The sequence below is a fragment of the Barbatula barbatula genome, assembly GCF_947034865.1.
Source record: "Barbatula barbatula genome assembly, chromosome: 7".
In the NCBI taxonomy this organism is placed as follows: Eukaryota; Metazoa; Chordata; class Actinopteri; order Cypriniformes; family Nemacheilidae; genus Barbatula; species Barbatula barbatula.
The window spans coordinates 23,697,204-23,724,441 of NC_136770.1; the positions used below are offsets into that span (position 1 = coordinate 23,697,204).

Below are 27,238 nucleotides of genomic sequence, written 5' to 3' on the forward strand. Positions count from 1 at the left end.
TACAGTAATAAACCTTTTTCAATAAAACAATTGTTTTGAAAAACAGAAAATCTAATTTGATATTTAACAAAAAATACAATTTGACAATATAATAATCCGAATTAATCTTCTGTATAGATTATATTTTAATGCAAGTAAAAATGTAGTGTTTATTGTCATATATGTTATATTAAGATCATATAACAGAGAGGAGAGATATAAGAAGCTGGAGGTGTTTTTATTGTAGAGAGAGAGAGAGAGACACAGATCTATTCTAGGTCACAGTGACATGTGCAATTATATCACTCTGTTCACTCTGAATCCACAGGGTGTGTGTGTGTGTGTGTAAGAGAGGGAGAAAGTGTGTGTTTGAGAACAAAAGAGTCTCGTGCCGTGCATGCATGTTCGTCTGCGGTGACGTTGATCGTTTGAGTGTCCTGACAACACAACTTCTCAGATTTGCAGGGACGTATGAGAGGAATTCTGGGATGTCCTTCGGGAACACTTAGATTTACCCAGAATGCAGCTGTAAATAAATGTCTTTGTATTCTGTGAAACAAATATAATAGCTAAACTCTGCATTGAAACAAGTTTCCATTTCACCTGATTTCTCAGGCGGTTTAAATACAGATGTCTTTTATAAAACATGAGCATGGCACACACACACACACACACACACACACACACACACACACACACGCTGATGGCTCATGCATTCATCAGGCAGGTGTACTTGAGTTGGGCAAACATCTCTAAGTGATCTGCTTGTGATTGGGCAGCAGAGAATCAAAGCGTCTGCTTGTTTCATGTTGCTTTTCAATGGCTGCTTGACAATAGCCTCAATAACAGCTTGGCCTTTGCTCTTTCTCTGCAAATCCTTCTTGTATTTTCAAACATGGATGCACTTACACGCTTATACGGTTTGTTTTTCATCTCTAAATCTTTCATTTTGGTTTATTTAACTCAGGGATTTCGAAGTGGATTTTGTTGTAAAGGGTTCCAATGTGATGTTTTCTATTTGCATGTGGAAGGGAAGCGGAGGGTCTTTATTTTACCTCATTTCCTCCGTCGGATTAAACTATGATTTGAATATCTTTGAAGGTCTTTCATGGGAACGCCACATTTCTGCTCCTGCTTCATGTCAGATAGCGTTCTGGACCTTATTGGCATCATTCATTTAAATGCTAATTGATTCTCTATTGGGCCTTTCACCCGGCTGCGTTTACTGTGTGTGTGTGTGTGTGTGTGTGTAAAAAAGAGAGAATATGAATTTACTTCTCAACAGTTTTAGTTTTTGGTAAGATGTTTTGTTACTCTTCTCACGTGTATTATTGGGTGAATGTTGAATCTCAATATGTTCAGTTTATATTTCGTTCCAAAATCTTAATAAATAAATAAATATGCAAACTATTTTCTTATAAAAAATATTCTTAATTTAAATCCATGGTGACATTACTCTTAATTTTTCATCATTTGAATTCATATTATTGAAATGACATTCAAGCAGATATTTCCCTTCAATTTCCTATTATTGTAAGAAACTAAAATATAATTCTGTATTTTGAAATGAAATATGACATGTACATGTGTTTTTCATATTTTGGCTTTTAAAACTATACAGATACAAACAACATGCTGACATGTCACAAGCAAGAGATAAAGCTCATGACCAAATGAACCCTGGCACGTTGCTAAGCAACCCAAGGTCTGTTTTTTGCTGATAAAGGTAGGAGTTTGACTCTTGCTGGCAGCTGCAGGACTGATGGATGAACATTTTCCTAAGTGTCCTCTTTATGTTTCACAGCTCTCTCTCTCTCCCTCTCTCTCTCTCTCTCTCTCTCTTCCACCTTTCAAGCAATTCTACAACAGTTCAAACACACATGACTGTCAATCCAAATCCTTCATTGCTGTGATGGTGTACACATCAACACTTACACAAACGTGCGCATATTAATTCTCCACAAATATTCTCACTACGTCTTATGTGTGTCTGTTAAATAGATGGTCATCTGCCAGATATGGCAACAGAAGCTTATTTCAAAAGCACAACTGTAGTAAAATTGTGCTAGAACGGATCAAACGCAAGTGCAGGTCACATGACGGGCTCGTGCAGACTCTGCAACGATTGGCTGTCGCACAAAGCCACTGATTGCTAATCACCCACAATTACAGTATTCACGAAATGACACACGAATCAGGCCAGAAACGCTGGCCTGTCCATTCATGTCTCACCGCCTCCTGTCTCCCGGTCCTTCTCCATTATGTCTCCTCACAGCTGCAGTGAGACACATGCAGTGAGAGTTCTCCACACACCATTACACACACACACATGCACGCACACACACACTAATGACGTTCACTAATGGAGTTTCTTAAATGGATCATTAAAACAAATGCATTTACATGTTAGAGATGTTATTGAACCCTTGTTGATAGAGTTTTTCTATTCGAAAAAATGCAAATACACATGCGTTATGGATGTGACACAAAAGGTTTTTGGGAAGCAACAATTTCTGTGAATTATAATGCACAAACCTGAAGCCATTATACCCAACAAATGCAGAAGGGACACATAAAATAGTTTGTTTATTTTCTTTCCCATGTGGCCATTTTTGAGGAAATGTACCGTTATGGATGTGACAATCTTGAAAATGGCACTAACGTCATACAATAAAACAAATGCTTGGAGACCTCATTTGAACCACCAAATGGTTATATCTGTGCTGTTATTTTAGTAAAAACCTTTGGTAAAAAAATTATACCGTTGACATTTTCAGTTACCCATGAATTTTGCATAGTTGTTCTTGGAGTGTAAACAGAAGCTCAGCTTTGTATATTAGAATGAAACCCATATTCCCTCATATGCTGTAGTTTGCCCTTTCTTTTACTGTAAAAACGTTTTCTCCACTTTGTACCATATTCCAAATTGGTTTAATTGAACCATGGGGGGGGGGGGGATTAAACCAAATATTGAAAATATTAAATAAAAAAATTAACTAAAGAAAATTTGGTATTATATACAGTAACTTAAGTATCTAATCCGAAGACGAAAATATGATTTAATATTTTATTAAATAAAAAAATAGAAATATATATGTTGACATAAATATTTTAAATATATATAGTCTGTTGATGTGGTCTCATGCCAGGCTATATAAACATAAGAGAGGGTTTAAGGATGGGTCAAATGTATTTATAAAGAACATTCTGAAACACTGTAATTCATATGCAACTCTTATTGTGTCTTCACTAGATGAGCAGAAGTTAATTGTGAGATGAATGGAGAGTGAGAAAAGTTCTTCTGCTCCACCAGCATCATCCATCAATACACGGCTACAGCAGAACGGTCCCGTTGAGAGGAATCACTGTGTGAACATGTTGCTTTGTCCCTGTCTGGGTGACACTGATAGTATTGATGTGGTGCTGTTGTCATTTTACAGCACATTTGACAGAGATAATGCACACAGCCCGGCTGTCCATCTGCCCCCACGCAAACACACACAAAAGACCTCAATCCCCTACAAGAACTCATATCAAATCAAAGTCAAATTTATTACATCACGTCCACATAAATGCCTTCACAAAAGCCACAGAGATCGCACACAAGCCTAATATCTCACACCAAAAGAGCTTTCATTTACAAACCAAACACATTCTGATGAACAAATAGATAAAGGATCAAACACTGAACGTTTCAAGAAGAGTAACACTGAGTTCATGTGGCTGAAAAGCTACATTCACATTTGTACAAAAGCTTGGCAGGACATATTCCAGCGCAAGATGGCCGCACACGAATGTGTTTATTACACATACAGTATGCAAGTGGGTGTAAAGGGGTCCATCTTCTCGCCCCGGGCGGACCCCGGGCTCTGCAGGCCGCAGAGGTGACCTACATCTGATTATTCCTGGAGACAGAAGATCTTTCCAGCGTCTTTGTCCCTGACCAACCAGCTGTGACATGCAGACATGGCAGAACGACACAGCCCGTGTATTGTGTAGAAATGTCAAACGCGTCGCAGACAGGACACATGCTGCTCGAGTGCTGTTTCTGCTGGGGTTTATCCAAAGTCATGAAGTGCTTGCTCGGGGTCGGTCATGTCAACCGAACCCTAAATATTAAACTCAGATTACGTGACTTGCTGAGATGTGACGTTTCATTAGGACAGAACACAAACCAGTATGCTTACAAATAAGACAACAAACGTGCGTTGTGTTCTCTAAAAGTGTGTGTATCAGTGTGTTTGTCGAGCGGGAAGAATCATGACAGCATGTGACTGATGTTATACATCATTACACTGACATTCACATATTCATTGGAGGGGAAACACAATACCGTCTCTCAATGTGTTTGTGTTGAGACTTGTGTATCAAAAAGAACACAAAACACACATCAAAATTGTACAATAACAGTCATTTAAATCTGTTTAGCTTTACATGACAACAGACGTCTCGTAGCCGGAAAGAGCTACAGTCACATTCTATCCATTTAAATATTTAATACTGTCAGGCACCAAATCTGTACAAAAAAACACCTCAGCAATACATTCATCGCACAACAAACACAACTGTGCACTAGCGGAAAATAAATAAACAACATTAACGGATACAATCCGAGGTCGGCATCAAAACACAGAGAAAAAGTCCTATTCAAATGCAGAAGTCCAGCTTCATTACATCATAAATGGTGTAGAGCTTATGACATCACTTCCTGTGCGTCCGATTCATACTTCTCAAAATCTCACAGCTTGGTCAAAAGTTCGATCTCACAATCAAGTCATGTTTGAAAATGTATTTTTCACATTGTGGTCCAGAAGACATGAAGGCTTTAGAGGAAGGAGTTTGTGTCTCATCTTCATCTCCTCTGTGTCTCTACTGCCCTCTGCTGGCAGATCTCACTTTAATAATCCATTCTCCACTGGGGTTGTTGTTGTACAGGTCAAATAAATGTGTCTCTGAATCCACACAGAGCTCACCTGGACCAAAAAACAACATTTAGGATAAAAGATGATCAAATGTTATTTTGGCTCTGGATGCTGATTGGTCAATACTATGTTCGTCAAGTACGTTAAATGCCTTTTTTTACAAATCTAATTATATATATTTGAATATTGACTAATAACGGATTCTGTATCTCCACCAACTTACCAATATTTCCACCTACTTCATAGATGGCACAATCTGGATAAATTGTTGAACCATTTCTATGAGAAAAACAGGTAAAACATTATTTTTATACTAAATTATTATTAATTGACTATAGTATGAGAATCCTTATTTGTGTTCATACCGTTTTAATAAACCCTTGCCGTTCTCAGAAGTGTTCAGTTCTTTATAAAACTGTGACATCAGGTCTGAGGCGCGAGAATGTATGGTGAGACGAAACTCCATTGCAAAACTCACATCTCCCAGCTGGACCTTTACTGTACGACGGGGCTAGAAACACACACACACACACACACACACACACACACACATTGAATTTATCTATAAGGACACATCTCACAAAAATGTCAAAAATATCCAGATCCCATTTCACTGAAAATCAAGACAAGATGATGAAGAATTTATATTTAAAGCCTATTTCTATGACCCGATGCAAAATAAATCTTTTTGGAGCACAACATCATGTCTTATCTCGTCTTTTAATAGCTTTAATATATTCACCTATTAGCAAAAAATATCCTGACCACATTCTGTCTTCTATCAAAATAAGCATGTGGACAAAAAACAGCCGAGGACACTGACATTAACGCAGGAGTTCAACACGATCGTGACTTTCTCAGGTGAGGTGACGCTCTGAGATAAACCCAATAAAGGGATCAGTTCTATCTCTTAATCCTCTCACGCTCACAATCTGTCAGCACGAGACGAGAGTTTCTAATTCCCTCCGTCTCTTTCGGTCTCGCTCACCTCGGGTGAGTTTTTGTCCGGTTTGTCTTTGGTGTCCGTGTGGATCTTCTTGAGCAGGTTCTTGATGCGTCTGTCGTAGAACTGATAGCGACGACTGCTGTTCTCGTTCAGTTTTCTCACCTGACTCATCAGGAAGTTTGGCACCTACGGAAGACGAGACACTTCAGATCCAAACGCTCCCCAACAAACCCAAAGGAAACTTTCATTGCTCAGAGGTTTTTTCATTTATAGCTCGGGAGACCTGATGGAGTTGAATGTTTACGTTTCTTATAGTCATACTATACTGTTCACTCATACTACAGAGTACAGTGAGACTATAGAGTTTAGTAGGGTAATCGAATAAAGAGTACAGTGGGGTACAGACTAACAAGTAAAGTAATAAAACAATAAGAGTATAGATTACAGCGAGAGTACACTTTGGTACACCAAATAGTACAATCTATAGTAAGACTATAGATCATACTAACACTACAGAGTACACTAAGAGTATAGACTATAAAGCAGAGTACAGTAAGCTTATAGAGTATAGTAGGAGTATACAGTATAGTAAATATTGTCTTGAGAAATTGATCAAATATCTTCAGACATACGGAAAACATTTGAAAACAAGACTTTAAAAAGATCTCAATTCTGACTATGAGAAATAATTGAGCGATCACATTCCCTGATAGCACACACACATCTGGCAGACGTCTATTCCATGCATTTACGACCTATTTTTTTAGATAGTTTGCTCATCTGCAATACGTCTCTGAGACGCCGGCTGTCAGATAAACATCTAGACGATGTCTGTAAGATGTATATGATTTTTAATGTATGTAAAATTGCTTTTCTTAAGATGTTTACCAGAAGTTTTTACACGGCAGATGTTTTACAGACCTCCGGATTTTTAGCTGACATCTTACAGATGTGCCTGTGCTATCTGGGAGAGATCCTGTTGAGAGATGTTTGAGGTGGAGGAAAACAGTTCTTACCGTCCACAGCAGGTCCTGGTATCGTATGAGCAGTCTCATGATGTCCGCTGCCCGCTCGGCCTGACCTTTCTCCTGACCATCTACTGGCAGTTTACTGGGCACTGCTTTATGAAGGAAGAGGTTTGGAGCCAAGATGGTGGAGACGGCCCACAGATTCATCCGGTTTCTGCGTTCATGAGAAACCACCTTATTGAGAAACTCCAGCAGTGCCTGAAGACAAACACATCCCAATCGCCGGTCAGATTGTTGTTGTGTGTTTTATGTAAACTGTCTAGTCTTATTCTTTTATCAAAATGAAAAAGTTAGCTCCATCTTAATCACAATGCCATATTGTGTGTGTGTGTGTGTATTTTGTACCTTGAGTGTGCTTCTGTTGGGTTCTGGCAGCAGCAGCACAAGCAGATTCAACACATGCAACTTCTGCCTCAGTTCTCCAATATCTGAAAGAAAAGACACAGCAAAAATCAATCTGATTCCCCATGCATCCAGATGCTCCATGCAAAAACACACATGCGCCCACACACCCCTGACGGCGCTGAAGGTGTTCAGATGTTCGGGGGTCAGCAGTGGAGCCGGCAGCTCGCGGATGAATTTCTTCAGCAGAGCCGCGGCGTCATTCGGACTGACCTCATCCCAACAGAACGAACCTCCATAAAACGACTTCTCCAACTTCTGCTGAAGAACCTAAATCAAACAGACCACCAACCCCATGAGCTTCATCGAGCTTACCAAACACATTGCACATATCACATCAGAAAACAAACATAAAGCTGAAGTGATGATGAACTGACTTTGATTCGGGCCTGAGATCCTGGAACCCTCAGAATCCCCTCAGAATCAAGACCGTTCTTCTCCAGAAAAGACAGAAGCTACAACAGATGAACAAAACAAACAACACACATCAGACACGAGAGCGTAAATGACAAATAAAGACTGTGATTTTACAAATGAAATATAAGCAAACTAACAAATTGTTTATATTATGCACTGCATGTGCCTACTGCTATTTACAAATAATATAAAAGTCCTTACCGCTTGGAGGAACAGAGGGATCGGAGTGTTGGGTTTGATCTTCTGATCGTTCTCCACCAATGAGGCGAGAGGGACACCAAACAAACAGCTCTCTGACCAAAGAAGAATTGTGTGAGGACTATTTACTGCAGGTGACCGAAAACACATCGTTGATGTAAACACAGGAAACTCACCGGCGATTTTCCTTTTACACGTTTTGTGTCGTTTGACCTCGAGTTCCAGCAGGTCACACAGAGCCGTCATGTCAATCAGAGCCAACTGACGCACCTTTTTCATGTCCTGCGGGGACAAATCCACGACCCGCGTCACGCCCAAACGACACTGTGGACAGATCACCCTCTAAAAGAGAGAGAGACATTTCACATGCATCATTTTTTATATCGTCGCTGTCATTCCAAAACCATTGATTTCCAAATTCGCAGTTTTTCAGGGGATGAAAATTTGTTTTACTTATGAAATGATTCAATACTTCGTCGTCAAAGTTGTAAAGCACTTTGCGGCGAGCAGGGCGGGACGAGAGCCGTGAGGGAACGGCGCGAGGCCGGTGACGCGAGTGATAAAGAGCGTCAGCTGCACGTGCACCGGTCTCGCATCTCTCACGGAGGAGCTCCGGGAGCATAAGAGAGGAGCGACAACAGGGAAGGACGAGAGAGGACCAGGCCTGGACATTATGTTCTGCTATTATGTTTGTGTGGCCGGCAGTCGACCATGTGGGAGCTGTCGGCAATTTACTTTCGTTTTGTTGTTTGTTTGTGTTATTAAACGTTGTGTTATGTTCACCGGTTTCCGCCTCCTTCCTTTTATTGAACCGTGTTACACACTTGATAACACTTTTTATTGATTAGATATTTCCAATATATTACGAACATACAATAATGATTTATTAAATGAAATCACCAAGTTGAAGATACAAGGTCTCAGAAGGACAGCAGCGATATTTACATTTTTATTTCATTTTTGGTAAATGTTTTAAATTCCACTTAATTTTGTTTATGTTTTTGTGTTATTGTATGTCTCTTGTGTTAGATATAATGTTACTTGCAACATTTTAAGTAGATAAAGTGTAATATGATTTTATAAATAAAAAAGGTACAGAGAGAGAGCGAGAGAGGAAGAGATACTTGAGGTGAGGTGAGGTGAGGTGAGGGGGGTCCGAGAAAGACTGAGAGAAAGTGAGCGAGCGAGAGAATCCATCTACAGTATTTTTATTTTCTCTTTCTGTTCAAAATGTGAGGTTAAACATGCTTTTTATATTTGATTATTACAATTTTTTATCCTTTACAAAGCACCTTATTTTTGTTTTCACTGTGATATTGCATCTCTCTTTTCATTACTTGTTGAACATGTACATGTAAAACACTTTGGCATTATTGAAACTACACACTTTAATGCCAAAAACGAAGCTTTAAACTGAAAATGTAAGGAGACAGAGAGTGAGTCAGTTACCGGCAGAATTCCATCATCTCTCTTCCATTGGATGCTGTTGTGTTGTGGTAGTTTGGCTTGTTTCAGTAAGATGGCCGCCTGCTCACAATACGCCACATCTGTGATAAATATCTCATCCTTCTGTTGGGCTGAACACTCCTGAACACTGACAGCTACAACACACACACACACACACACACACATGCAGTGTTAATGTCTCTACGGACAGCGGGAGGCAGTCAAGGCTCTGATCCGTTTGAATGTCATTTCCATATGAAAAGGCAGGAAATTGCATCTTGTGTTCAAAGGGACACACTGCATTTATTTCTCAGCAGCATAACAGAGTTCACCGATAATTAAGGTTTCCTACAGATCTTGAGAAGATTTTTCTGAATTTGCGGATCTTTGATGTTATTAAACACACATGTTCTTATATTATTATTTATCATGAATGGTCAGGATATGCAGCTTATATTACACATGACATGAACATGTTTCCGTTTCCAAAATATTCAAGCATAGTATAATTACGATCACAGATGTTATTTATAACATAATAATCCGTATTAATCTGTATTCATATTTTCATAACGTACACATATGTTCAATATTTTAAGGATTTTCTAAGGCAAGATGTTTTTCTGTGTGAAACGTGATGCTGAAAAGTGTTGTGGATGTTGTGTTGCTATGGAGATGCTGAGTGGTTGATAGGCGGATGCTGGTGGTGGTTTTCTGTCCTAACCCCAGATTTATTCGACTGGGCATTTCTATTTTATTTCATACAGTTAATAAAAAATAGAGTTTGAGTTTGAGACAGAGTGTAGAGTTTTTTTCAATGTGGGGACCAAATGTCATATTTCCAATGTGAACTGATTATTAAGCTTACTAAATGATGTTGGAAAATGTAAAAAAGTGTTTGTGTGGTGTCAGGTTTAGGGAATAGAATATACAGTTTGTACAGTCACTGTGTCTATATACAGTATATGAAAACGTGCGTGTGTACCTGATCTCTGGGTCTTTGTGACGCTCTCCATGTTTGTGTCACTGTTGTTTGTTTCAGGCATTGCTGACTGAGTAGAAACACACACGAACACACACGCTGTTATTTAAAGCTTCATTCAGAGATGTCACATCACTGATATCATCTGTTTGGTGCGTGCTGTAATCTCCGCTTTCCAAAATGACACGGGTGACTTTTTCAGCTTTAACTCGTAACACAAATACTGTGACATCTATCCACTCGTTCTGTAGTTTATCTGCAAATCTGATCTTAAACTGCCCAGCCATGGGAAACAAGCGCGTCGGTTTGACTATAAAATGATTGAGCGAAACATTCTGTCCATATGTGAACAGAAACGCAGGTGATATTACCTGAGTCAAAGGTGAATCAAAGATGTCTTTGACGTGTCGAGGTGGCGTCTTGTTTCTCTTGCGTAGTGAGCAGGTGTACGAATCGATACGTCTCTGAACCGCTGCGGCTTGTGTCCTGGTCAGTGTGGACATCAACACGACTTTATCCACTTCTTCTCTTTCACCTGTTTCCAGCGGAGACAGACCAGCATCCTGCAGCCACAGCTCCTCCTGTTCACCCTCTGACACACACATACATCCTCCAGAGATTTAATGGAGTTCTCAATTGTTTCATTTACAATTGAATGAAATGGCAGTTGCGTCTCACCCTCAGACTGTCGCGAGTCTCGTCTGTTGCTTTCCGTCCCCGAGTCGCTGATGTGTTGCTGTACGTTCTCCACCTCACTCCAGAAAGACTCCAGACATAATTTGTCGGGCTGCTGCGGCTGCGTTGTCTGCGCGTCTGCTGAGTTCGGCTGCGGGTCCAGAGGCTCCGCCCAGGACTCAACATTCATCGCGGTAAGGCTGGAGTCCCTGAAACAAACACACGGATGACATTCGTGAGATAAATCATGAAGATATGAGGAAGTGCTTCAACAGAAAAATGAATCGACAGCCCGGGTCGTGAGTTCAGTATGCGTGAATTCTGTGGTATGAGGATGCATTTGAAATATTCTTGGCTGATTTCGTAAAGACATTCCACTACCCGACACTATATAAAAATGAAGGGTTTACGGGCAAAATGGAAATATTACTGTAAGTATTGTGGTTGTTTGTGTGTCTACTGGTAGCCAAAGCGAGCATAAACAATGCTGTAAATGCAGATGTGATCATCACATGAGATCATTAACGATTTACACACCTTCATTTCATAAACAGGTTTAATTATCATATGATGTCATAGCTGATATTCATTTATCTGATTGGTGAATGTCTATCAATAAAGGCGGGTCTAAGACCTACAAAGATTATATTAAGACAATCGTCCACACCAACAGACGATAACGTTATGTTTCACATTTTAAATGCGAGTCCTACAAATCTTAAAAGGATTTTGATTGGCTGTCAATGTTTTGTTATTTATCAACTGTATTGTTATTTTTATAGTTGTTATAGCTAAACCTTTGTAGTTATCGTTGGTGTGAACGGGCCTTAACCTCAACGGTTGCCATCACATATGCATTTGAGCTGTCTTCAAGTGACTCGCTTTGGATAAAAGAATCTCCTAAATGACTAAATGTAAAGTAGCCTTTTATTGCACTTAATAAAATGTGTTGATTTGTATAATGCAGTATCATTCAATATATCATGGAGCATCAGCTCACAACTGAAAGCTAGTGGACTGCTGCAATAAACATGCTTTTTGCTGATAAATCTGATCACGTTTGGTCAAATGATCGGCTTCATTTTAAAGAGCTGGGTTACTTCAGCATTCATGGATGAAGGTCTATAAAGTGATGATGAAGCAACATTAGAACTCCTGTTAACACCTGGAGTTTACAAGCCAAATGACCCTTTCATGAGCCGATGAGTTTCACTGGGAACAACAGTCAGGAAAATCAAGTTTCTATGAAGCTGCATGAATGAAGCCACCTGGACAAAAACCTACATGAGATGTCCATCTCCTAAAGCTACCATGCACAAACGTCTGGAAAACATCTAAAAACATACGGGAAACATCTTAAATGCTGTTAACTTTTCACCTCTTCACTTACACCACAATCCAAATCAAGCAACACAATCATTACTGTATAACTGAAAGACTCATCAATCTGGTTTTCAGTCCAGATTTGTACCTGGTTATGGGATGACTTTGAGTTTGTCTAGTCGAGCACGGGTCATGATGTTGGCGAAAGACACACATCCTCTGTGGACCTTGTTTACAGCGCAGGACGGGTTTAGAACGCACCAAACGCTGCACGCTGTCTCCTCTCCGGGTGCCATATTCATAAAATACATTCTCACAGAGTGGGTGAGACGCTTCAGATGAAAGAAGTGCATACATTTCTCATTTTTCGCTTTGATTATTTACACTGTTCCTCGAACACACACGTGGTCACTTATCGCTGCGCTGCAAGTCCAAGGTCTTAGCTTTAGGCGGATATATCCTGCAGATCTCCACAAAGGTCAAATAAATCCCATAATTACAGAAAATCCAACACCGTCTCAGTTTTCTTCTCATCTGCTGCTCGCTGGTGTCTCTGTGGTCGCTACGTGTGTGTGCTGGAAGGCATAAAACCAGCACTACCACATTAACATCCAGACCCGCCCATCTGGAGCACACCCACACACAATAGATGCCATTCCTTACTTAACACACAACAAAAACAAATAAACACAATAGACGCGTTAAAAATAGAATGCCTCGACTTCTGACCAGACTTTATAATTCAACACAATAATTTTAATAAAATCATCATCATCACAGAGATCTTCAGGGTTTTTGGACTTGGGGACTAAATGTCGAATTTCGACATGGAAATTTCTCTACAAGGAAATGACTGACATGTTTGTTTCTCAGAACAACGCTGGTCTACTTAAGTCTCCTGTTTGTCTCGGATATTTCTTGTGAGACAAAATGCCAGAAATGTGTCCTTTGGAGATCAGAAGAGATGTCAACAATGCCACAAACTTAGCTCAGATTTGTCAAGTACAATCCAAAGTCAATATTATTGAAGATCTCAATATGAACTCTCCTCAAATTGACCCAAATCCACATTTTTCCTCTATAATCTAAGTTTAAACATACTTCATGGATTTTAACAATTGTCTCATTTGTTTCTAGTTTTATTTTCCCAAGCAATTTTAAAAGAAACACTACTGGGAACTCCACCAAATCTCCAGAGATACGGTATTATGGAACAAACACACATTTTACTCTTGAAAATCAACAGAGATTAAAAATGATTTTTGTTTAATTATGCATGCAGCTTTGAATGAATACACATTCATGAATATTGATGGAACTTTTGTGCTCGATCTGGTTATTATAATGCGTGTGTGTTTGACGTGAACCTCCATATCAATTTTAGGTTTTGTAGTACAGAAACATATATATAATTATGATCATAACCTTCGCTGTCGTCATGTTTACGCAGATATGTCTTCCTCCCAGTAATGAACACAGAGGCGTCCTCATTAAATCTGTCACAGCTGAAATGTCTCCTAGCGAACGTGAACAGGAAGTTGTGACGCAGAACCACATTTCATTGTTCTATTCAATCTCAGTTCTGCTGCTCTTGTAGTAGGCCTACTTTCATAAAGTGTTACAAACACTCAAATGTAAACCACAGATATTTCAGCTCATATGTTTACAGTCGTGCATGCTCGTGCAATCCTGCGGCTCTGTTCCAGCACATGATGGAATGAAGAAATTCAAGGTTGTTTTTATCCCTCAAGACGTAAGAGCCGTCAGAGAATTTTTAAACCTGAAATCCCCCCCGATCTCCACGTGACATTCATTGTTGTTGCATACCACAATGTGTTTTGTAATGCGTTTACATAAAAAAAGAAACACTCACAAAATTTCAAAAATCATGTTTTTATTGTGTGTATATAAGTCCAACTAATATCAATCAAACTGGTTTGTTTTGATTTGAGCCATAATAACACACAAAAAACAGCTAACTAACACAATAAAAAAGTGTTAATATAATAAAAACATGATTTTTGAAATTTGAGTTCTCTCTTTGTAACCAAACTCTTCATATATGTATATACAGTATATAATACAAATATATTCAGTGCTATAATTTGACATGCAGGTAACTATTACATATATACACACAAGTACAACAGAAATGTACCTTGTACTTTTTTTAACTACCATAACAAACTTAATGCATTACATTGTTTTTACAGTTAAAGTTGGCCCAAAAAAAGGTTTGCTTAAAAGTTCTACTTTTAAAAAGGAGACACATGTAAATGCTGGAATACACTTCACTTGTTCACTTATTTTTGAAAAACTAGACATCACACGCTTCCAGACTTTTTGAAAGTTTGCAGAGAAAAACAAGGCATCACACACTACGTGAGAAAATCTGCCGACTAGCGCAGACTTTCTGTAACAAGTCCAGACTGAAATCTGGGCAAAAGTCTTGTAGTGTATTCCAGCCTTCAGATTAATAAAGTATAATTCTCAATCAGAAAATAAAGGCATTTTCGGAGAGAATGCACACAGTGTTATCTCAGGCTGAGACCGAGATTATGTAATCCGCTTCACACACAGCGACGGTGTTTTGATTTCAGTCTTAATCCAGATTACATCTAAAAAGCTTCTTGCAGAGTTCAACAACTAAGTGATGTGAACCGCCAACCAGATAACCAAGTTCAACTACTGTACAAGAAAACAATGCCACTTAAACTTTAGTTTCTAAAGCTCTCCAGAACTGTTAAACACACCAAAACTCTTATATTAAACTGTCCAGATGTTTACCAAATCCTTAGCTCTCAAAATGCTTTGAGATAGCAGTCCGGTGGCCCAAAAGGTCCTACCTGGCCAAGGCACGTCCAACGGCTTTACCCGAGCCCAGCGGTCGTCCCCACGGCATCCTGCTCTGGTTCCTCGGAGCGCGGAGGACAGGAAGCGGCAGCTGGCCGTTTCGAGCTAGCGGCGCGCCTGTAATCTCGTCGGCATGCAGACACATGAGAGCCAGAACGCTCCGCACAGGAACGTCAGCGCAGCCCAGCATCCTGCCGCAGGAAGATGGGCCGGAGGAGGGCAGCACGGCTGGGCAGCTGCCACCACTGACAAACAACAAAGGAAGCGGAGGGGGGCGGACGCTGTGGGGATACTCCATAATATACAGATTCTCCGGCACCTGAGATGACCGTCATCTACTATTAGAGAACTGCAGTATGCCTTAAACTGACTATTAAGCCTCCTGTTTAACCTATATAACCAAGAATTCAAAATCAAATCCTCCTTTCTTTGACTACGTTGCTGTTCTGTAGACTCACAATAGCGCAAATACAATGAATGAAAGCGTGTGAACACTCTTGAGCTCAGCGTCATAATCCTCATCGCCTGGATTTGCCCGTTTTGTAAATGTGTGCAAAGCCTGTAATAGTTTGAGGATTAATAAACTTGTGACACACACTCATGTCACCTGATCAGGCGGACCACGCAGAAGTTTTCTCCTCTGATACACTATTAAAAACAGAAGTGCTTGAAAGGTTCTTCACAGCGATGTCGTAGAAGAACCACTCTTGGTTCCACAAAGAACAATTCAGTCAAACCATCTCCTTCTTACTTTTTTATAATCCGAAGAAACCTCTTTGCCACGAAGAACCTTTTGTGAAACAGAAAGGTTCGTCGGATGTTAAAGGTTCTTTATGGAACCAAAAGGTTCTTCAATGGCATCGAATAACCTTGTTAAGCACCTTTCTTTGAAAAGTGTAGATAAAATAACACCAAATAAGAGGGAAAACGATGAAAGGACGTCTCAACACTTCTGGAGATGCTACTACAGAGAAAAAGTGTTCATGAATCTCAGTTTGTAAAGTATTGCATAAGTAGTTCAGAGGTTGTGGGTTCAATACGAAATTACTTTGGATAAGTCTCGCCCAAATGCATAAATGTAAATGATCTGGGCCGGTCTGATAAGATGTCAAACTGTTCTTATATTTGCAAAGTCATCAAAGAGATCTTAATGTAAACTCTGCAGCTGCTGCCACGACAATAGAAAGCACAGAATATGTTTTTAAAGTTATTGGTTCAATTAGTTCTTGTCTTTAATAAATTAGGACGTTATCCGCTCTTTCTGAGACATTTATAAAGTGTAAAAAAGATTTCACTCCACAGAACTTTATTCCTTCTGGTTTTCTTTAAGTGAAAAGCTCATCAATTCGATATCAGATCTGCCAGAAAAGAAACTACAACCGTTAATCACCACCGGCCTGCACGGGAGAGAGAAATACAGACAGAGACAGAGAGAGACAGAGCGCGACAGCACCTGCTCATGGTTTTTAGACTGTGATGATATGGTTTGGCTGGTTTCATCACAGTTCAGATCTCTCTCTCATGTGGAAGAGACTGTGGACGGATGCCTGGTTTGTTAGCCAGTGATGAAGAAACAAACAAACAAACAGCTCACAGATGGCACACAATAGACGAAACGACTTTGATGGAGCTAAACTCATAAACAGATCCCAATGGTACCTGCGTTCGGTTACTGCACTGGAGGAATTAGCCGGAAACACGATCAATAAACAAAAAATAAACAAAAAAATGATCATAACGTGTGATTATTTGTGTCGTAAGCTCTCAGAATTGTGTGAACCTCATTTCAGCAGTACAAAAAGGTTGTTTACCTAATTCTTAAATAATTTTTCATCTAATATGTTCAGCTTATTGGACGTCTGTTGTTTTATCGGAATCACAAAGTACACAGCAGTTGATCGCTGGTATCGTCCTGTAGATCATGACATACATGATTTACTGACGCACATCCCTCGCTCACGACATCAACATTAACATACAACCCCTGGTTAATAATCCTGGATGATGCCATGAAATCTGGACTCTCACAGTATAAACACAACATTCAATTTAGCGACTGATTTCATTAGGAGAATGAGCTTTTAATCTAACAAATGTGGATAGCATAGGTGAGATCATTTAGTCTTGAAAAACTGTAATGAGAAATGTTGGACTTTGAATCGAGATATTTGACATACTTTGTTATCCTTACAGATCTTGGCACAGTTTGAGACTTTTGGAATACAAATTTAATTAAAGGTTGTAATTTGCTTTATTATATGCAAACAATAAAGAACAGTTTATTCTCCACAAGATACGAAGACGTTCAATCATTTCTATGTACTTAGAATGTGCACAAACTAAGACACATGGCCATTTTAGATGAGCAATGAAACAATCTTCAATAGAATCAAGTGCCTTGTCATTTCTTTAGAGGACAAGACATTCTGTTGAAGTGTTCTTAAAAGAGTACAAATCCAATATGATTGTGTAATCATGTTCAGAACTCTATACTGTACTGCCCACATGAGCATTATGTACCACAAATATGCTAAAGACAGATCCCACGCTATTCAGTGTGGAGGTCAAATACACGGACAACACACACATACTCAACACATACATCCCTAACAGAGCTTCAGATATACGTCTAACATTAAATTGTACCCGGAATCAAAAGTCTCTCACAAAAAATGTTTCCATACGCAAAGATCTGAGTTATGCCATCCATATCACTCATGCCGAATTTTACCATTTGTCCTCACAGAAAAAAAACAGAAACCATGGAACAAATTCAAATGAATTAAATGGTTATAATTGCAATTGCAATGGTAATGTATTATGTTCTAGTTATCTGTGACCAAAACACCAATACATCCTACAGGAACAATACCCAAAACACACTAGACAGGAATAATGAAATGGTTTCAATGGCAAATTGCTCATAATAGCATCTGTAATAGATATATAAATAACCCTAAGCATTTATATTGTGCAGGTGTATTCATTTTATTCCCACAAACTTTATCTTTTAAGCACCACATTCAACAAACACATTTCGTGCCATGAACCCGGTAGATACTCGGACTTTATTCTCAATATAATCTCATTTAACAGACCCGCAATAAAGCGCACGTGCAGAATGCAGATATTTGCCTTCCATTGTCTCCGGCTGCAGGACAAAGAGAGCGCGCGCTCCCGCGGCACAAACGCGCCCATAGCAACAGGTCTCCGGCGCATGGCAACCTGCAACGCTGAACAACACAGCCACACAATCCCGCAGATAACGACTGGAATATAAAGATCGGCTTTATTTGCCTCGATAGATTCGACGACAGTGCGGATCTCACCTGTGAGAGGAGCCTCGACGCTTCGCCTCCGCGATCGACGCGCGTCTTTAATGATGCTGAAGCGGCGGAGACACACGAGCAGAAGCCGCTCCCGCGCGACACACGGATGCTGCTGTTCCTGAGCCTGCCATGGTGTGACGTCACGGACAGGTCCGGGAGCGCGCCTGCACGATTGCGCTCGTTGTACGCGCCAGTTCATTTTTACACTGACCTCAACAAAGCATTTATACAATGTTTTACTTTCCAAATATAAATCGTTAATGGTATATATTATTTATTTAATAGGATATCTATTCGTTAGCACGTTTCCAAATCTAAGAATAACATTTACATCATAAACAACAATATAAACCATCATACACATTCTAATGGATTTAATGGTTATAATGGGAATTGAATTGGTTTTAAGGTGAACATTTAAGGGGTCATATTAATAACCATTTCTTAAACATTTCTGTGCATTCTGTCATTTATAGTGTAAAGTGTATATATCTGTTATTGTGGCTGGAGGAATTTCATCCTGTTATTGTTTTCTTTCTCACATAAGTGTCTTCAGCTAAAGGTGTGTGTTTGTGTGTGTGTGTGTGTGTGTGTGTCCATTTCCTTCTATTGTTCAGACTCGACCTTGATGAAGGTTTCTGGCCACACCCACTCCCACCAACACACACTGCTGCTTACAACGTGGTTTCCATGGATACCCTTCTCACACACACTGGACAGTAATGGTTATTTGGGGTGCAAGAACATAAATGTTTTCTTCGGCAATGAAGACAGATTGTGTGTCAATATCACAGTGATTAGATTTCTGGTTATCCCAATATTATTAATGCAAAATCTTACATTCATCTGTTCTGTGGTATATTACACAAACTTGTACTTATAAGTACATTAAATCGATATTATACGGACTTATTTGCACAGCCTGGGATTTGAACCCATGACCTTGGTGATGCTAATAGACTGAATTACAGGAAGTGCCCTTTATTGTTTCCTCCTTGTGTTTCTTGTTTTTTTATTGTTTACATTCTGATGAATAGGAGAGGCTGTTCCATTGTAAAATCTTACCATATATAGCTTAATACACTTTAACATGCACTGACCTTTTGTGACAATAGATTATACGTTTTTTTTTCACCTGACCCCAATTTCCCTTCAATGTTGCTTAAAATGTTCCATGTTCCTTCAAGCAGCAGAGACTTAAGTTTAATGTGCACTAACCGCAGTTGGCATGTGTTTTGTAAGCTTGTCATCTAACTCGATTCTCCAGCGCGCATGATGCCATCCAATGCATCTGTCACCTGCACATTTGGCTCCGAACCAAATACAAATATAAACTTGTACTATAGATAGGGAGTACTAGGAGATCGGGTAGGATATGTAAATTTTTAAATTAATATTTTAAATGTATTACTAGTCCACTGATTCCCCTGGCCACCTGGAACTGTCCCCGTGCTCCATGTCCGTTCCAGGGCTGATAGTGGTGAGCTAAGCTGCCAGTACAAGCATCAATAATTTTTTCTTGATGATGCATAAGAAGCTATCTATGAGAACAACTTAATTCACTTAATGGAGCAGGTGAGAGGAATGTTTGGCAAACATGTAAAAAGCTATCTGCATTTCTTGCTTTGATCTTCGTCAGAACCGACTTGCACCATCTGCTGGTGAAGCGGTCAGGCAGCAAGCATAGATGCATTGGCGGAATCGGTGCTCTGTTGCTTCTCCTGGGATTCCAGGATGTGAAACTTTGAATTTCAAGCCGAATTTGAACCCCTGATTTTGTGGAAACAAATTTTTTAACCGAAGTAATATGAACTGTAAATTTTCTGTTGAATATTAGAGGTTGTATATTAAAACAACTTGATTTTTTTAATGAAATTAAAAAGGTGAATTTCGATTATTGAATTTTTAAAAGGTGAAACTGTTTCAATTTGAAATGTTTACATCTTTATTGTACAACCATTTTGAATTGCAGACTCTAAACATGCAAGAACTGGTAATGCAACAGGTTTATTTTTTATTAGTAATTCAACATGCTTTTTGCTCCAAAGACTAATGTCATTAAAATACTTCCATACCATAGAGTTCCAGAGTGGGACATATTGGTAATATGAATCTTTTAAGGGCATTACACATTTTTTGAACAAGACAAACCTTTCACTTGTATTTGAAGTTTAAAACCAACAAAAGGTTAAGTTCACCTTTGCAAGAATGTAATGATGTTTGATTCGGCTTCCCTGATAACCTGTAGCCAGTTAACATCAATACAAAGATGGGAAGGTTACAAACTGAACTGAACATTGTTAGAGTACCGCTAATCCTGTTAATGTGCAAGCAATGTTAAAATTTCACAAACATTCTGAAACTCTACATAAAAACCTATTCTTAACTCAACATGATGCAGGCAACATTACACAGAGTCATGTTTAAATATAAAGACCCACTCCCATTTCTGTTTCTGGCATAACTTTAAAGAACAAATGAAAAGTAATGAACATTTAAAAAGAAAAAAAAGTTAACCCAAAGCACCACTTTATCCCATTTAATAAAAGGCAATTATTCACACCAGTAATATGCTAAATTAAATTTTTAAAAAGTCCATATTATCTTCTCCCACACAGTTCGAGTTAAAACTATTGTGTGTACATTTGCCACCCTCCTATGGTCATACATGAATCTGTATTGAATGTAGGAATAAAAATTGATGAAAAAATTGAAACATTGGTGAAAAAGCTGTAGATTTTTGCAGGCCATAACCATGGAAAACAAATATTTGAAGCAGAGAATACAAACTGTGCAAAATACTTTTACTACATTGGACACAGTGAAACGTAGCTGGAATGTCTATTAATATTGAAACCTGGGTAAACGGGCTCAGTGAAGTTGGCGTTAGGGAAGGTGTAGAGGTGTTCTAGTTTGTTAGAGGTGACGCTGTAGAAGGACAAAGTGTTAGGCCAGTCCAGGTACACCCCAACTTTCTGACTTCCAGTAGGAAGAAATGATCCGCTCCACATCTTATCATTATGCCATGCCTGAAGAGACCCTTGGTTTTCACCAAAATACCATGATATGTCATTGTTTCCAAGCCCACTATTGTTGTATTCTCCTTTCCTCTCAATACTTTTGTATGTAACTCCCACACCGACTTGATTCTTATAACATTTACTCCACTCTACCTCCCAGTAATGACGCCCAGTCAGGCCCTCTGTGCAAAGGACCTGTGGACGTGAATTAAACCTCTCTGGGAGATCAGGATACGTCTGCCACGGTCCATATGTTGCCTTCTTGTTACTTTCAGATAGAATGAGCAAGAGGCCTGTAGTTCTGGGATCCAGGTTGAGATCACAGGCATCTGAAAGAGAGACCAAACAGTGTTACTAGGCATCAACATAAGCATGCAGTATAAACACATTTATTAGATAAACAAGTTAGATTTAGTTCAGCTGTCTGTGGAAGGTTAATACTTACACCAGATCAAATCTCTTCGGTCTGTTATCACATTAGGGATGGGAGGCTGTGAGAAATCATCAGTGATCAGATTGCCATCCTTGTAATGGTAGATAGTGGCACCTTTGTATTTCTTATTTGGTGCAACTACTATCAGGCAGGCGAACCTGCTGTTGTTTCTCGGAGTGCTGGTGATATCCAGGAAAGCTTTGGCTTTTTCTCTGATAGAAACTCCCTCTGAGATGTACCATTGGTCTTCTTCTGTTAGAGGGACACTTTCATCATTGTGTGATCCTTCTGAACATAAGTACTTGGTCATATGGTCAAGGTAGGGGTCATCACGTTCAACAGAGGTAAAAACAAAGCACAGAGCATGATCTACACCTGGAGCCAGAATCTCTCTGTCCAACTCTGACTGATTTCGGACCATTTTTACCTTTGGTCCTTCCATGATCTCTACACAGGATCTGATGGCAGTGATTTCTCTTTCTCTGCTTTTCATCCAGTTGTTTAAGTTGTCATAACTGAATGGTGACTTCTCCTTGTCCTCAAATAGCTTCTCCAGTGCAACGTCATCTTCTTCACCTGCACGAATCAAAGGAAATTTCTTCTACATGGTCATTTGGAGCTTAGATTTGTAATCTTTACATAGTCTTTGGAAATTCCTCAATTTGTGGTTAATCTGAGGCACTTTCCCCACCACTGGTTCTTCCAGAGACTCATTGCATCTCATTTCTGCTTGCCCTACATCTTCTAGAGCATTCTGTGCTTTCCTCACTAGTCCAATGCAGATCTCGCTCTTAAGCTCAACAACTGTGGAATTAAATTTCTTTAGTGGTGTCATCCAGACTTTTAGTGGAACAGCAAACTCTTGATTCTGTCCAAGGAGGTTTGGAAGTTGTATGTAGGTCTTTACTGCATCTTCAAATGTTGCAGGGTTGCTTTGAAGAATGAAGTCCCCATAGAATTTGCAGGAGAATTGGTTAGTCAAGGCTTTTTCCTCATCAGTCAACTTGATGCTAATTTTGCCCTCAACATCCAATGAAGGAATCTTCTTTATCACAGCTTGCATGCTACCCTGGATGTCCCGAACCTTGCTAGAATCTAATTTCTGACTGTCAAACACAAAGAAAGCTTGGGCCCCATAAAGGATGGCAGTGACGAAATGAGTTGCAGATTCCTTATCCAAAATGGTAGGATTTAGCACATCCTTGGCTTCAGTGGTGTGCGGTGGACTTAAAAAATGAGGAGGCAGATTTCTACCCATGTCATTTTTGTTCATCTCTGCACTATTAACAAGTGCGATTGTCAGAAAACCAGTGTCATTTCAGTGTTTATGTGTGAAAAATTCCTTTTAATTACTACAAGTTCATTACAGTATGTACTTCTAATTTTTTTAGTTTTTTATTTTCCCTGCTTTGGGAAAAGGTACATCAACACCACCTTCATCTTATTCTGGAACATTTGGGATTTCCTATATAAGAATAACATCATTACCAATACCATCAATTTAATTATTAGCAGTCCCAGAAATACTCAAAGCATTTAAGAGATCAAATCAAATAGAAATGACCAGGGCCGCTGCTAGCCATTTTGGTGCCCTAAGCATAATTCCATTATGATCACCCCCCCCTTAAAGGTGCAAACTTTTCTTCAGTAAAAAGAATAGCAAAACAAAAAACTATCAATGTTTAACCGTAAAATCTCAATTCAGATCGCAAGCTGCACCGAAATTAATATTGCTCGCCCCGGGCTTCGAACCTACATCGATCCGAATGGGAGACGAGCGCTCTAACGAAGAGGCTAAAGCGTCTCTGCTGGTTCGTATGTTAATTTTGATTAAACATGCACTTACCTGCAAGTGATTCGCGTGGTGGGAGCGGCGGCGCTGGATGTGACTTACTTTAGCCTTGCTACTATCCTGAGCAGCCTGATCACAAGCAAAAGTTTTTGAACAAATCTGAACCACGTAATTCTGTCAACAATCGATAACTCCTCTGCCTCCGCTATCTCCGACACGAATCCTAAACTCCGATTAATACAACTAATAAAACAATTTAATTAACGTTCAATCTAATTTAGCGCCCGCAGTTTAAAATGAATGACGAAGACGAGCAGGAAGGCGGGATCTCGCTGATGAGTTAATCCAATCATAGCCCGTTGGAGGCATTGCCTCCTCTCACGTGACTTTTCTCCATTCTTTTCAATTACCCCCACTCAAACTCACGGCACGCTTTAGCGGGTATATGTAAAGTCAATGAGCTTAGAGGAGGCAAGAGAAACGCTGTCTCCCTTTGGATTTCATTCGAGCGGGGGCGCTGTTTCACACTGTTCTACACGCTGATTTATCTCATATTTAGCTCAATACGTTATATCCGCTGTCCTATTCTATATCTGAACTGTTAGTAATATTCTCATTCGATTATTTTCGAGGGGGAGGGGAGACACTGCCTCCCTTGCCTCCTCGGAGGAAACGCCCCTGCTTGGCTTCTTGTTGAGTCATTAACACCTGTTTGAAGGTGCTGGTAGCTTTGTACTGAAGTGTCACTCTGCTCTGATTCTTGAATTGTTTCTGATCATTCAGATACTTTGCAGAACCTTCCACTTGAATCAATCCACAGAGGAAACTGGCCTTCAGAGATGCCTCAACATCAAGCAAAGATGACTTGGATTCAATTGAATCAGATGTAGTAACTTCAAATGAACTGCTGCGTTGAGAGTGCACAGAACTGTTTTCCTTGAGTGATTCTTTATCCCACAGTGAGAAGCCTGTGAAAAAACAAGTAATATCAACCTGTAAGCAGTGTTGGGCAAGATACTCTAAAAAAATATATATTATATATATTATATAATAGGCCTAGTGGTTAGAGGGTTGGGCTTGTGATCAGAAGGTTGCAGGTTCAAACCTCAGTGCCAGCAGGTCATGACTGAAGTGCCCTTGAGCAAGGCACCTTACCCCTGATTGCTCTGCAGTAATGGGTCACTGTAAAAAAACTACTTGTAAGTCGCTTTGGATAAAAGCGTCTTCCAAATGAATAAATGTAAATTCATTTAAATAAGTAATATAAAGCTTCATAAAGTAGTGTTTTTACCTGACCAGGTATTACAAATTTGAGAATTATACATAAAAGCACAGATTTTAAAGTTAGACTAAGAATCATCAATTCCACTATCGCACACACATGTGATACATACAGTATTTAGTTTAATAACTTCGGAAGTAACTGAAATTAAATTACAGAAAAATAAGAATATCCCTTACTTTACTTGTTCAAGGGAAAGTAATTAAATTACAGTAACTAATTACTTAATTTGATACTGAAAAAGACCACAAATATTATATCTTTATGTGAACCTGAAAACAATCAGGAAGATTTGGGATTTATACACACCAAACATGAAGAGTTTGCTTCCAAAAATGAGATAAATACGTTTTTTTATGTTTTGTTATTGTGCTTTCCAATAAATTTAATTCCAACTGCAGTTGGTATATTTCGATTTTAGCCATAAAACAAAAAAATACAGCTAAGTTACAAAAGAAAACACAAGAAAAACATGAAAACATAAGAAAAACATTTTGATTTTTCTCATTTAGGAACCAAACTCTTCACATTATGATCTGTAAAATGAAGAAGAAATTGCATATACACTGCAAAAGTAGCGTCTATTTTGCCAATATTCAAGAGTAGTTGACTACTAAAACTATACAGTTGGATGTACAGTTAAAAACTATTGGAATCTGGGAGCCTCCCCTTCTGCTCAGACCCTGACGTGGCGCTAAGCACTTTTCCACATCAAAGTCTGTTTTAAATTAAGAATGTTGTCATATTGTGCACACTCTACGATCAAATATGTGCGCTTAGTTTATAAATGAGGTCCAGGTTTAAGTAATCTGGATAAATTAAATTTGGTCCAAATGCTTCACACACGTAAATCATCAAATTGGCACAGCATCTGGGCATGACTTGAACATTCCCATCACTGCGCTACGGTGTGCTGTATCGGTCAGACACCGCCGAGAAACGCAGCTACACGTCTGGGACAACTCAGCCATACACACAGGTCATACAGTATTTTTTTGTTCCGTAAAACTCGTCTTATGGTCTACTGGCAGTAGTTGTGAAGCATTGATTTGTGTTTTAATTGCGGCCCCACTTGTGACCCTAGTGAAAAAAAATCATAGAATCACCCCTCAACACAAACCTTTCACAGCCCTTTGGGACAATAAAGGAAAATATCATATGAAAATGGCAACACACATAAAGCCTTTTAGAGGACAGGACAGACACAACGTGTGATGTGTGACTTGTAAAGCTCCACCAAGAAAATTATATTTGTTAGACCCATTACTGGAACATGATATACTCACAAATATTGCTCGACTCTGTTAATTCTTTGCTTTTTACTGTTATGTGGAGAGACTAGGGAGGCTGCATAGACTGATAATCTTGTAATTGTATGAGAACAAGTTCAGAAAGCCATATGTTACTATATTATGTGATAAATGAATGAGTAGGATTTGCTACTGTGTGGTAATGCAACAGATGTTGATGAAGATCTTTTGCATGCCGCGAGTCTGTTCTCTATGTCCTGTAATAGTTCTAAGTAAAATACACACACACAATACATTATGCTGCAGCATTTGGATTCACAGTTTTATATTAGTAAAGTCAAACATGCGCTCTGCTTGTTAAATGAATAATTGCTGATGGTTCAATGTGATGATTTTGGACTTCTTGTACAATAATATTAATAATGTGTTTTAATTATTTCATAATGTCATCTAGGCAAAAGTACAAAAAATATTTCTTGTTTGTTGATGTATAATCTTCAAGTGTAAAAAAGTTTTCATGAATGACTAAATGCTTAAGTTCCACACCTGTGAGCAGTTCATCTTTGCGAGCATCATAAAGCATCCCAAGGGTGAAAGGTCGGCCAAGGGCAGCCACCGAAATTTGATCTGAGGCCATATCTTCAACCTGAGGGAAAACATCCAACATGTCAAACCGACACCACATCTTCTCTGATCACACGTTGAAGCTGCACTATAATTTCTGTGTGCTGCTTACAATTGACTTTACATTTAACAGACCAACTTAAGAAAAATCACAAGAACATCAATTATTTCTGTTCTCACCTGGTCAAGTAGTGTAGATCAGCAGAGTTGTGGATGAGTCTTTTTCAGTTCTAGCTGGAGCTTGTGTTCTGCGTTGTTGCACATGTACTTATATACGAAAACCTCCTCCCACCCTCCACCCTCCACCCTAGCCTGGCACACCTTCAGTGTTTTCAAA

The 27,238-nt window shown here is 39.2% G+C and overlaps 2 protein-coding genes across 5 annotated transcripts; both read right to left on the bottom strand.

The window, feature by feature from the left end:
- Positions 1-3,507: 3,507 nt before the first annotated feature.
- Positions 3,508-18,687, bottom strand: arhgap40 (Rho GTPase activating protein 40). Of its 4 annotated transcripts, none has more exons than XM_079461375.1 (15): positions 18,501-18,687; positions 10,999-11,204; positions 10,692-10,912; positions 10,324-10,390; positions 9,342-9,493; positions 8,069-8,234; positions 7,896-7,987; positions 7,655-7,732; positions 7,388-7,547; positions 7,221-7,303; positions 6,864-7,073; positions 5,890-6,033; positions 5,267-5,412; positions 5,125-5,180; positions 3,508-4,952 (listed from the first exon to the last, which is right to left on the bottom strand). In XM_079461375.1, exons 2-15 carry the CDS (start codon positions 11,183-11,185, stop codon positions 4,849-4,851), a joined length of 1,866 nt encoding a protein of 621 aa, XP_079317501.1. In that variant the 5' UTR covers positions 11,186-11,204; positions 18,501-18,687; the 3' UTR covers positions 3,508-4,848. The 4 variants fall into 4 exon arrangements, with proteins under 4 accessions (XP_079317501.1, XP_079317498.1, XP_079317500.1 ...); XM_079461372.1 differs by lacking the exon at positions 18,501-18,687 and adding an exon at positions 15,165-15,643; XM_079461374.1 differs by lacking the exon at positions 18,501-18,687 and adding an exon at positions 12,467-12,895.
- Positions 18,688-20,501: 1,814 nt separating this feature from the next.
- Positions 20,502-26,914, bottom strand: LOC306896788 (stonustoxin subunit beta-like; the record flags this gene model as incomplete). The annotated part of the gene is given in 5 exon segments (XM_079461059.1): positions 20,502-21,849; positions 21,966-22,554; positions 22,558-23,159; positions 24,405-24,713; positions 26,824-26,914. Coding segments are annotated over 5 exon segments (2,133 nt in total). The 3' UTR covers positions 20,502-21,307.
- Positions 26,915-27,238: the final 324 nt, after the last annotated feature.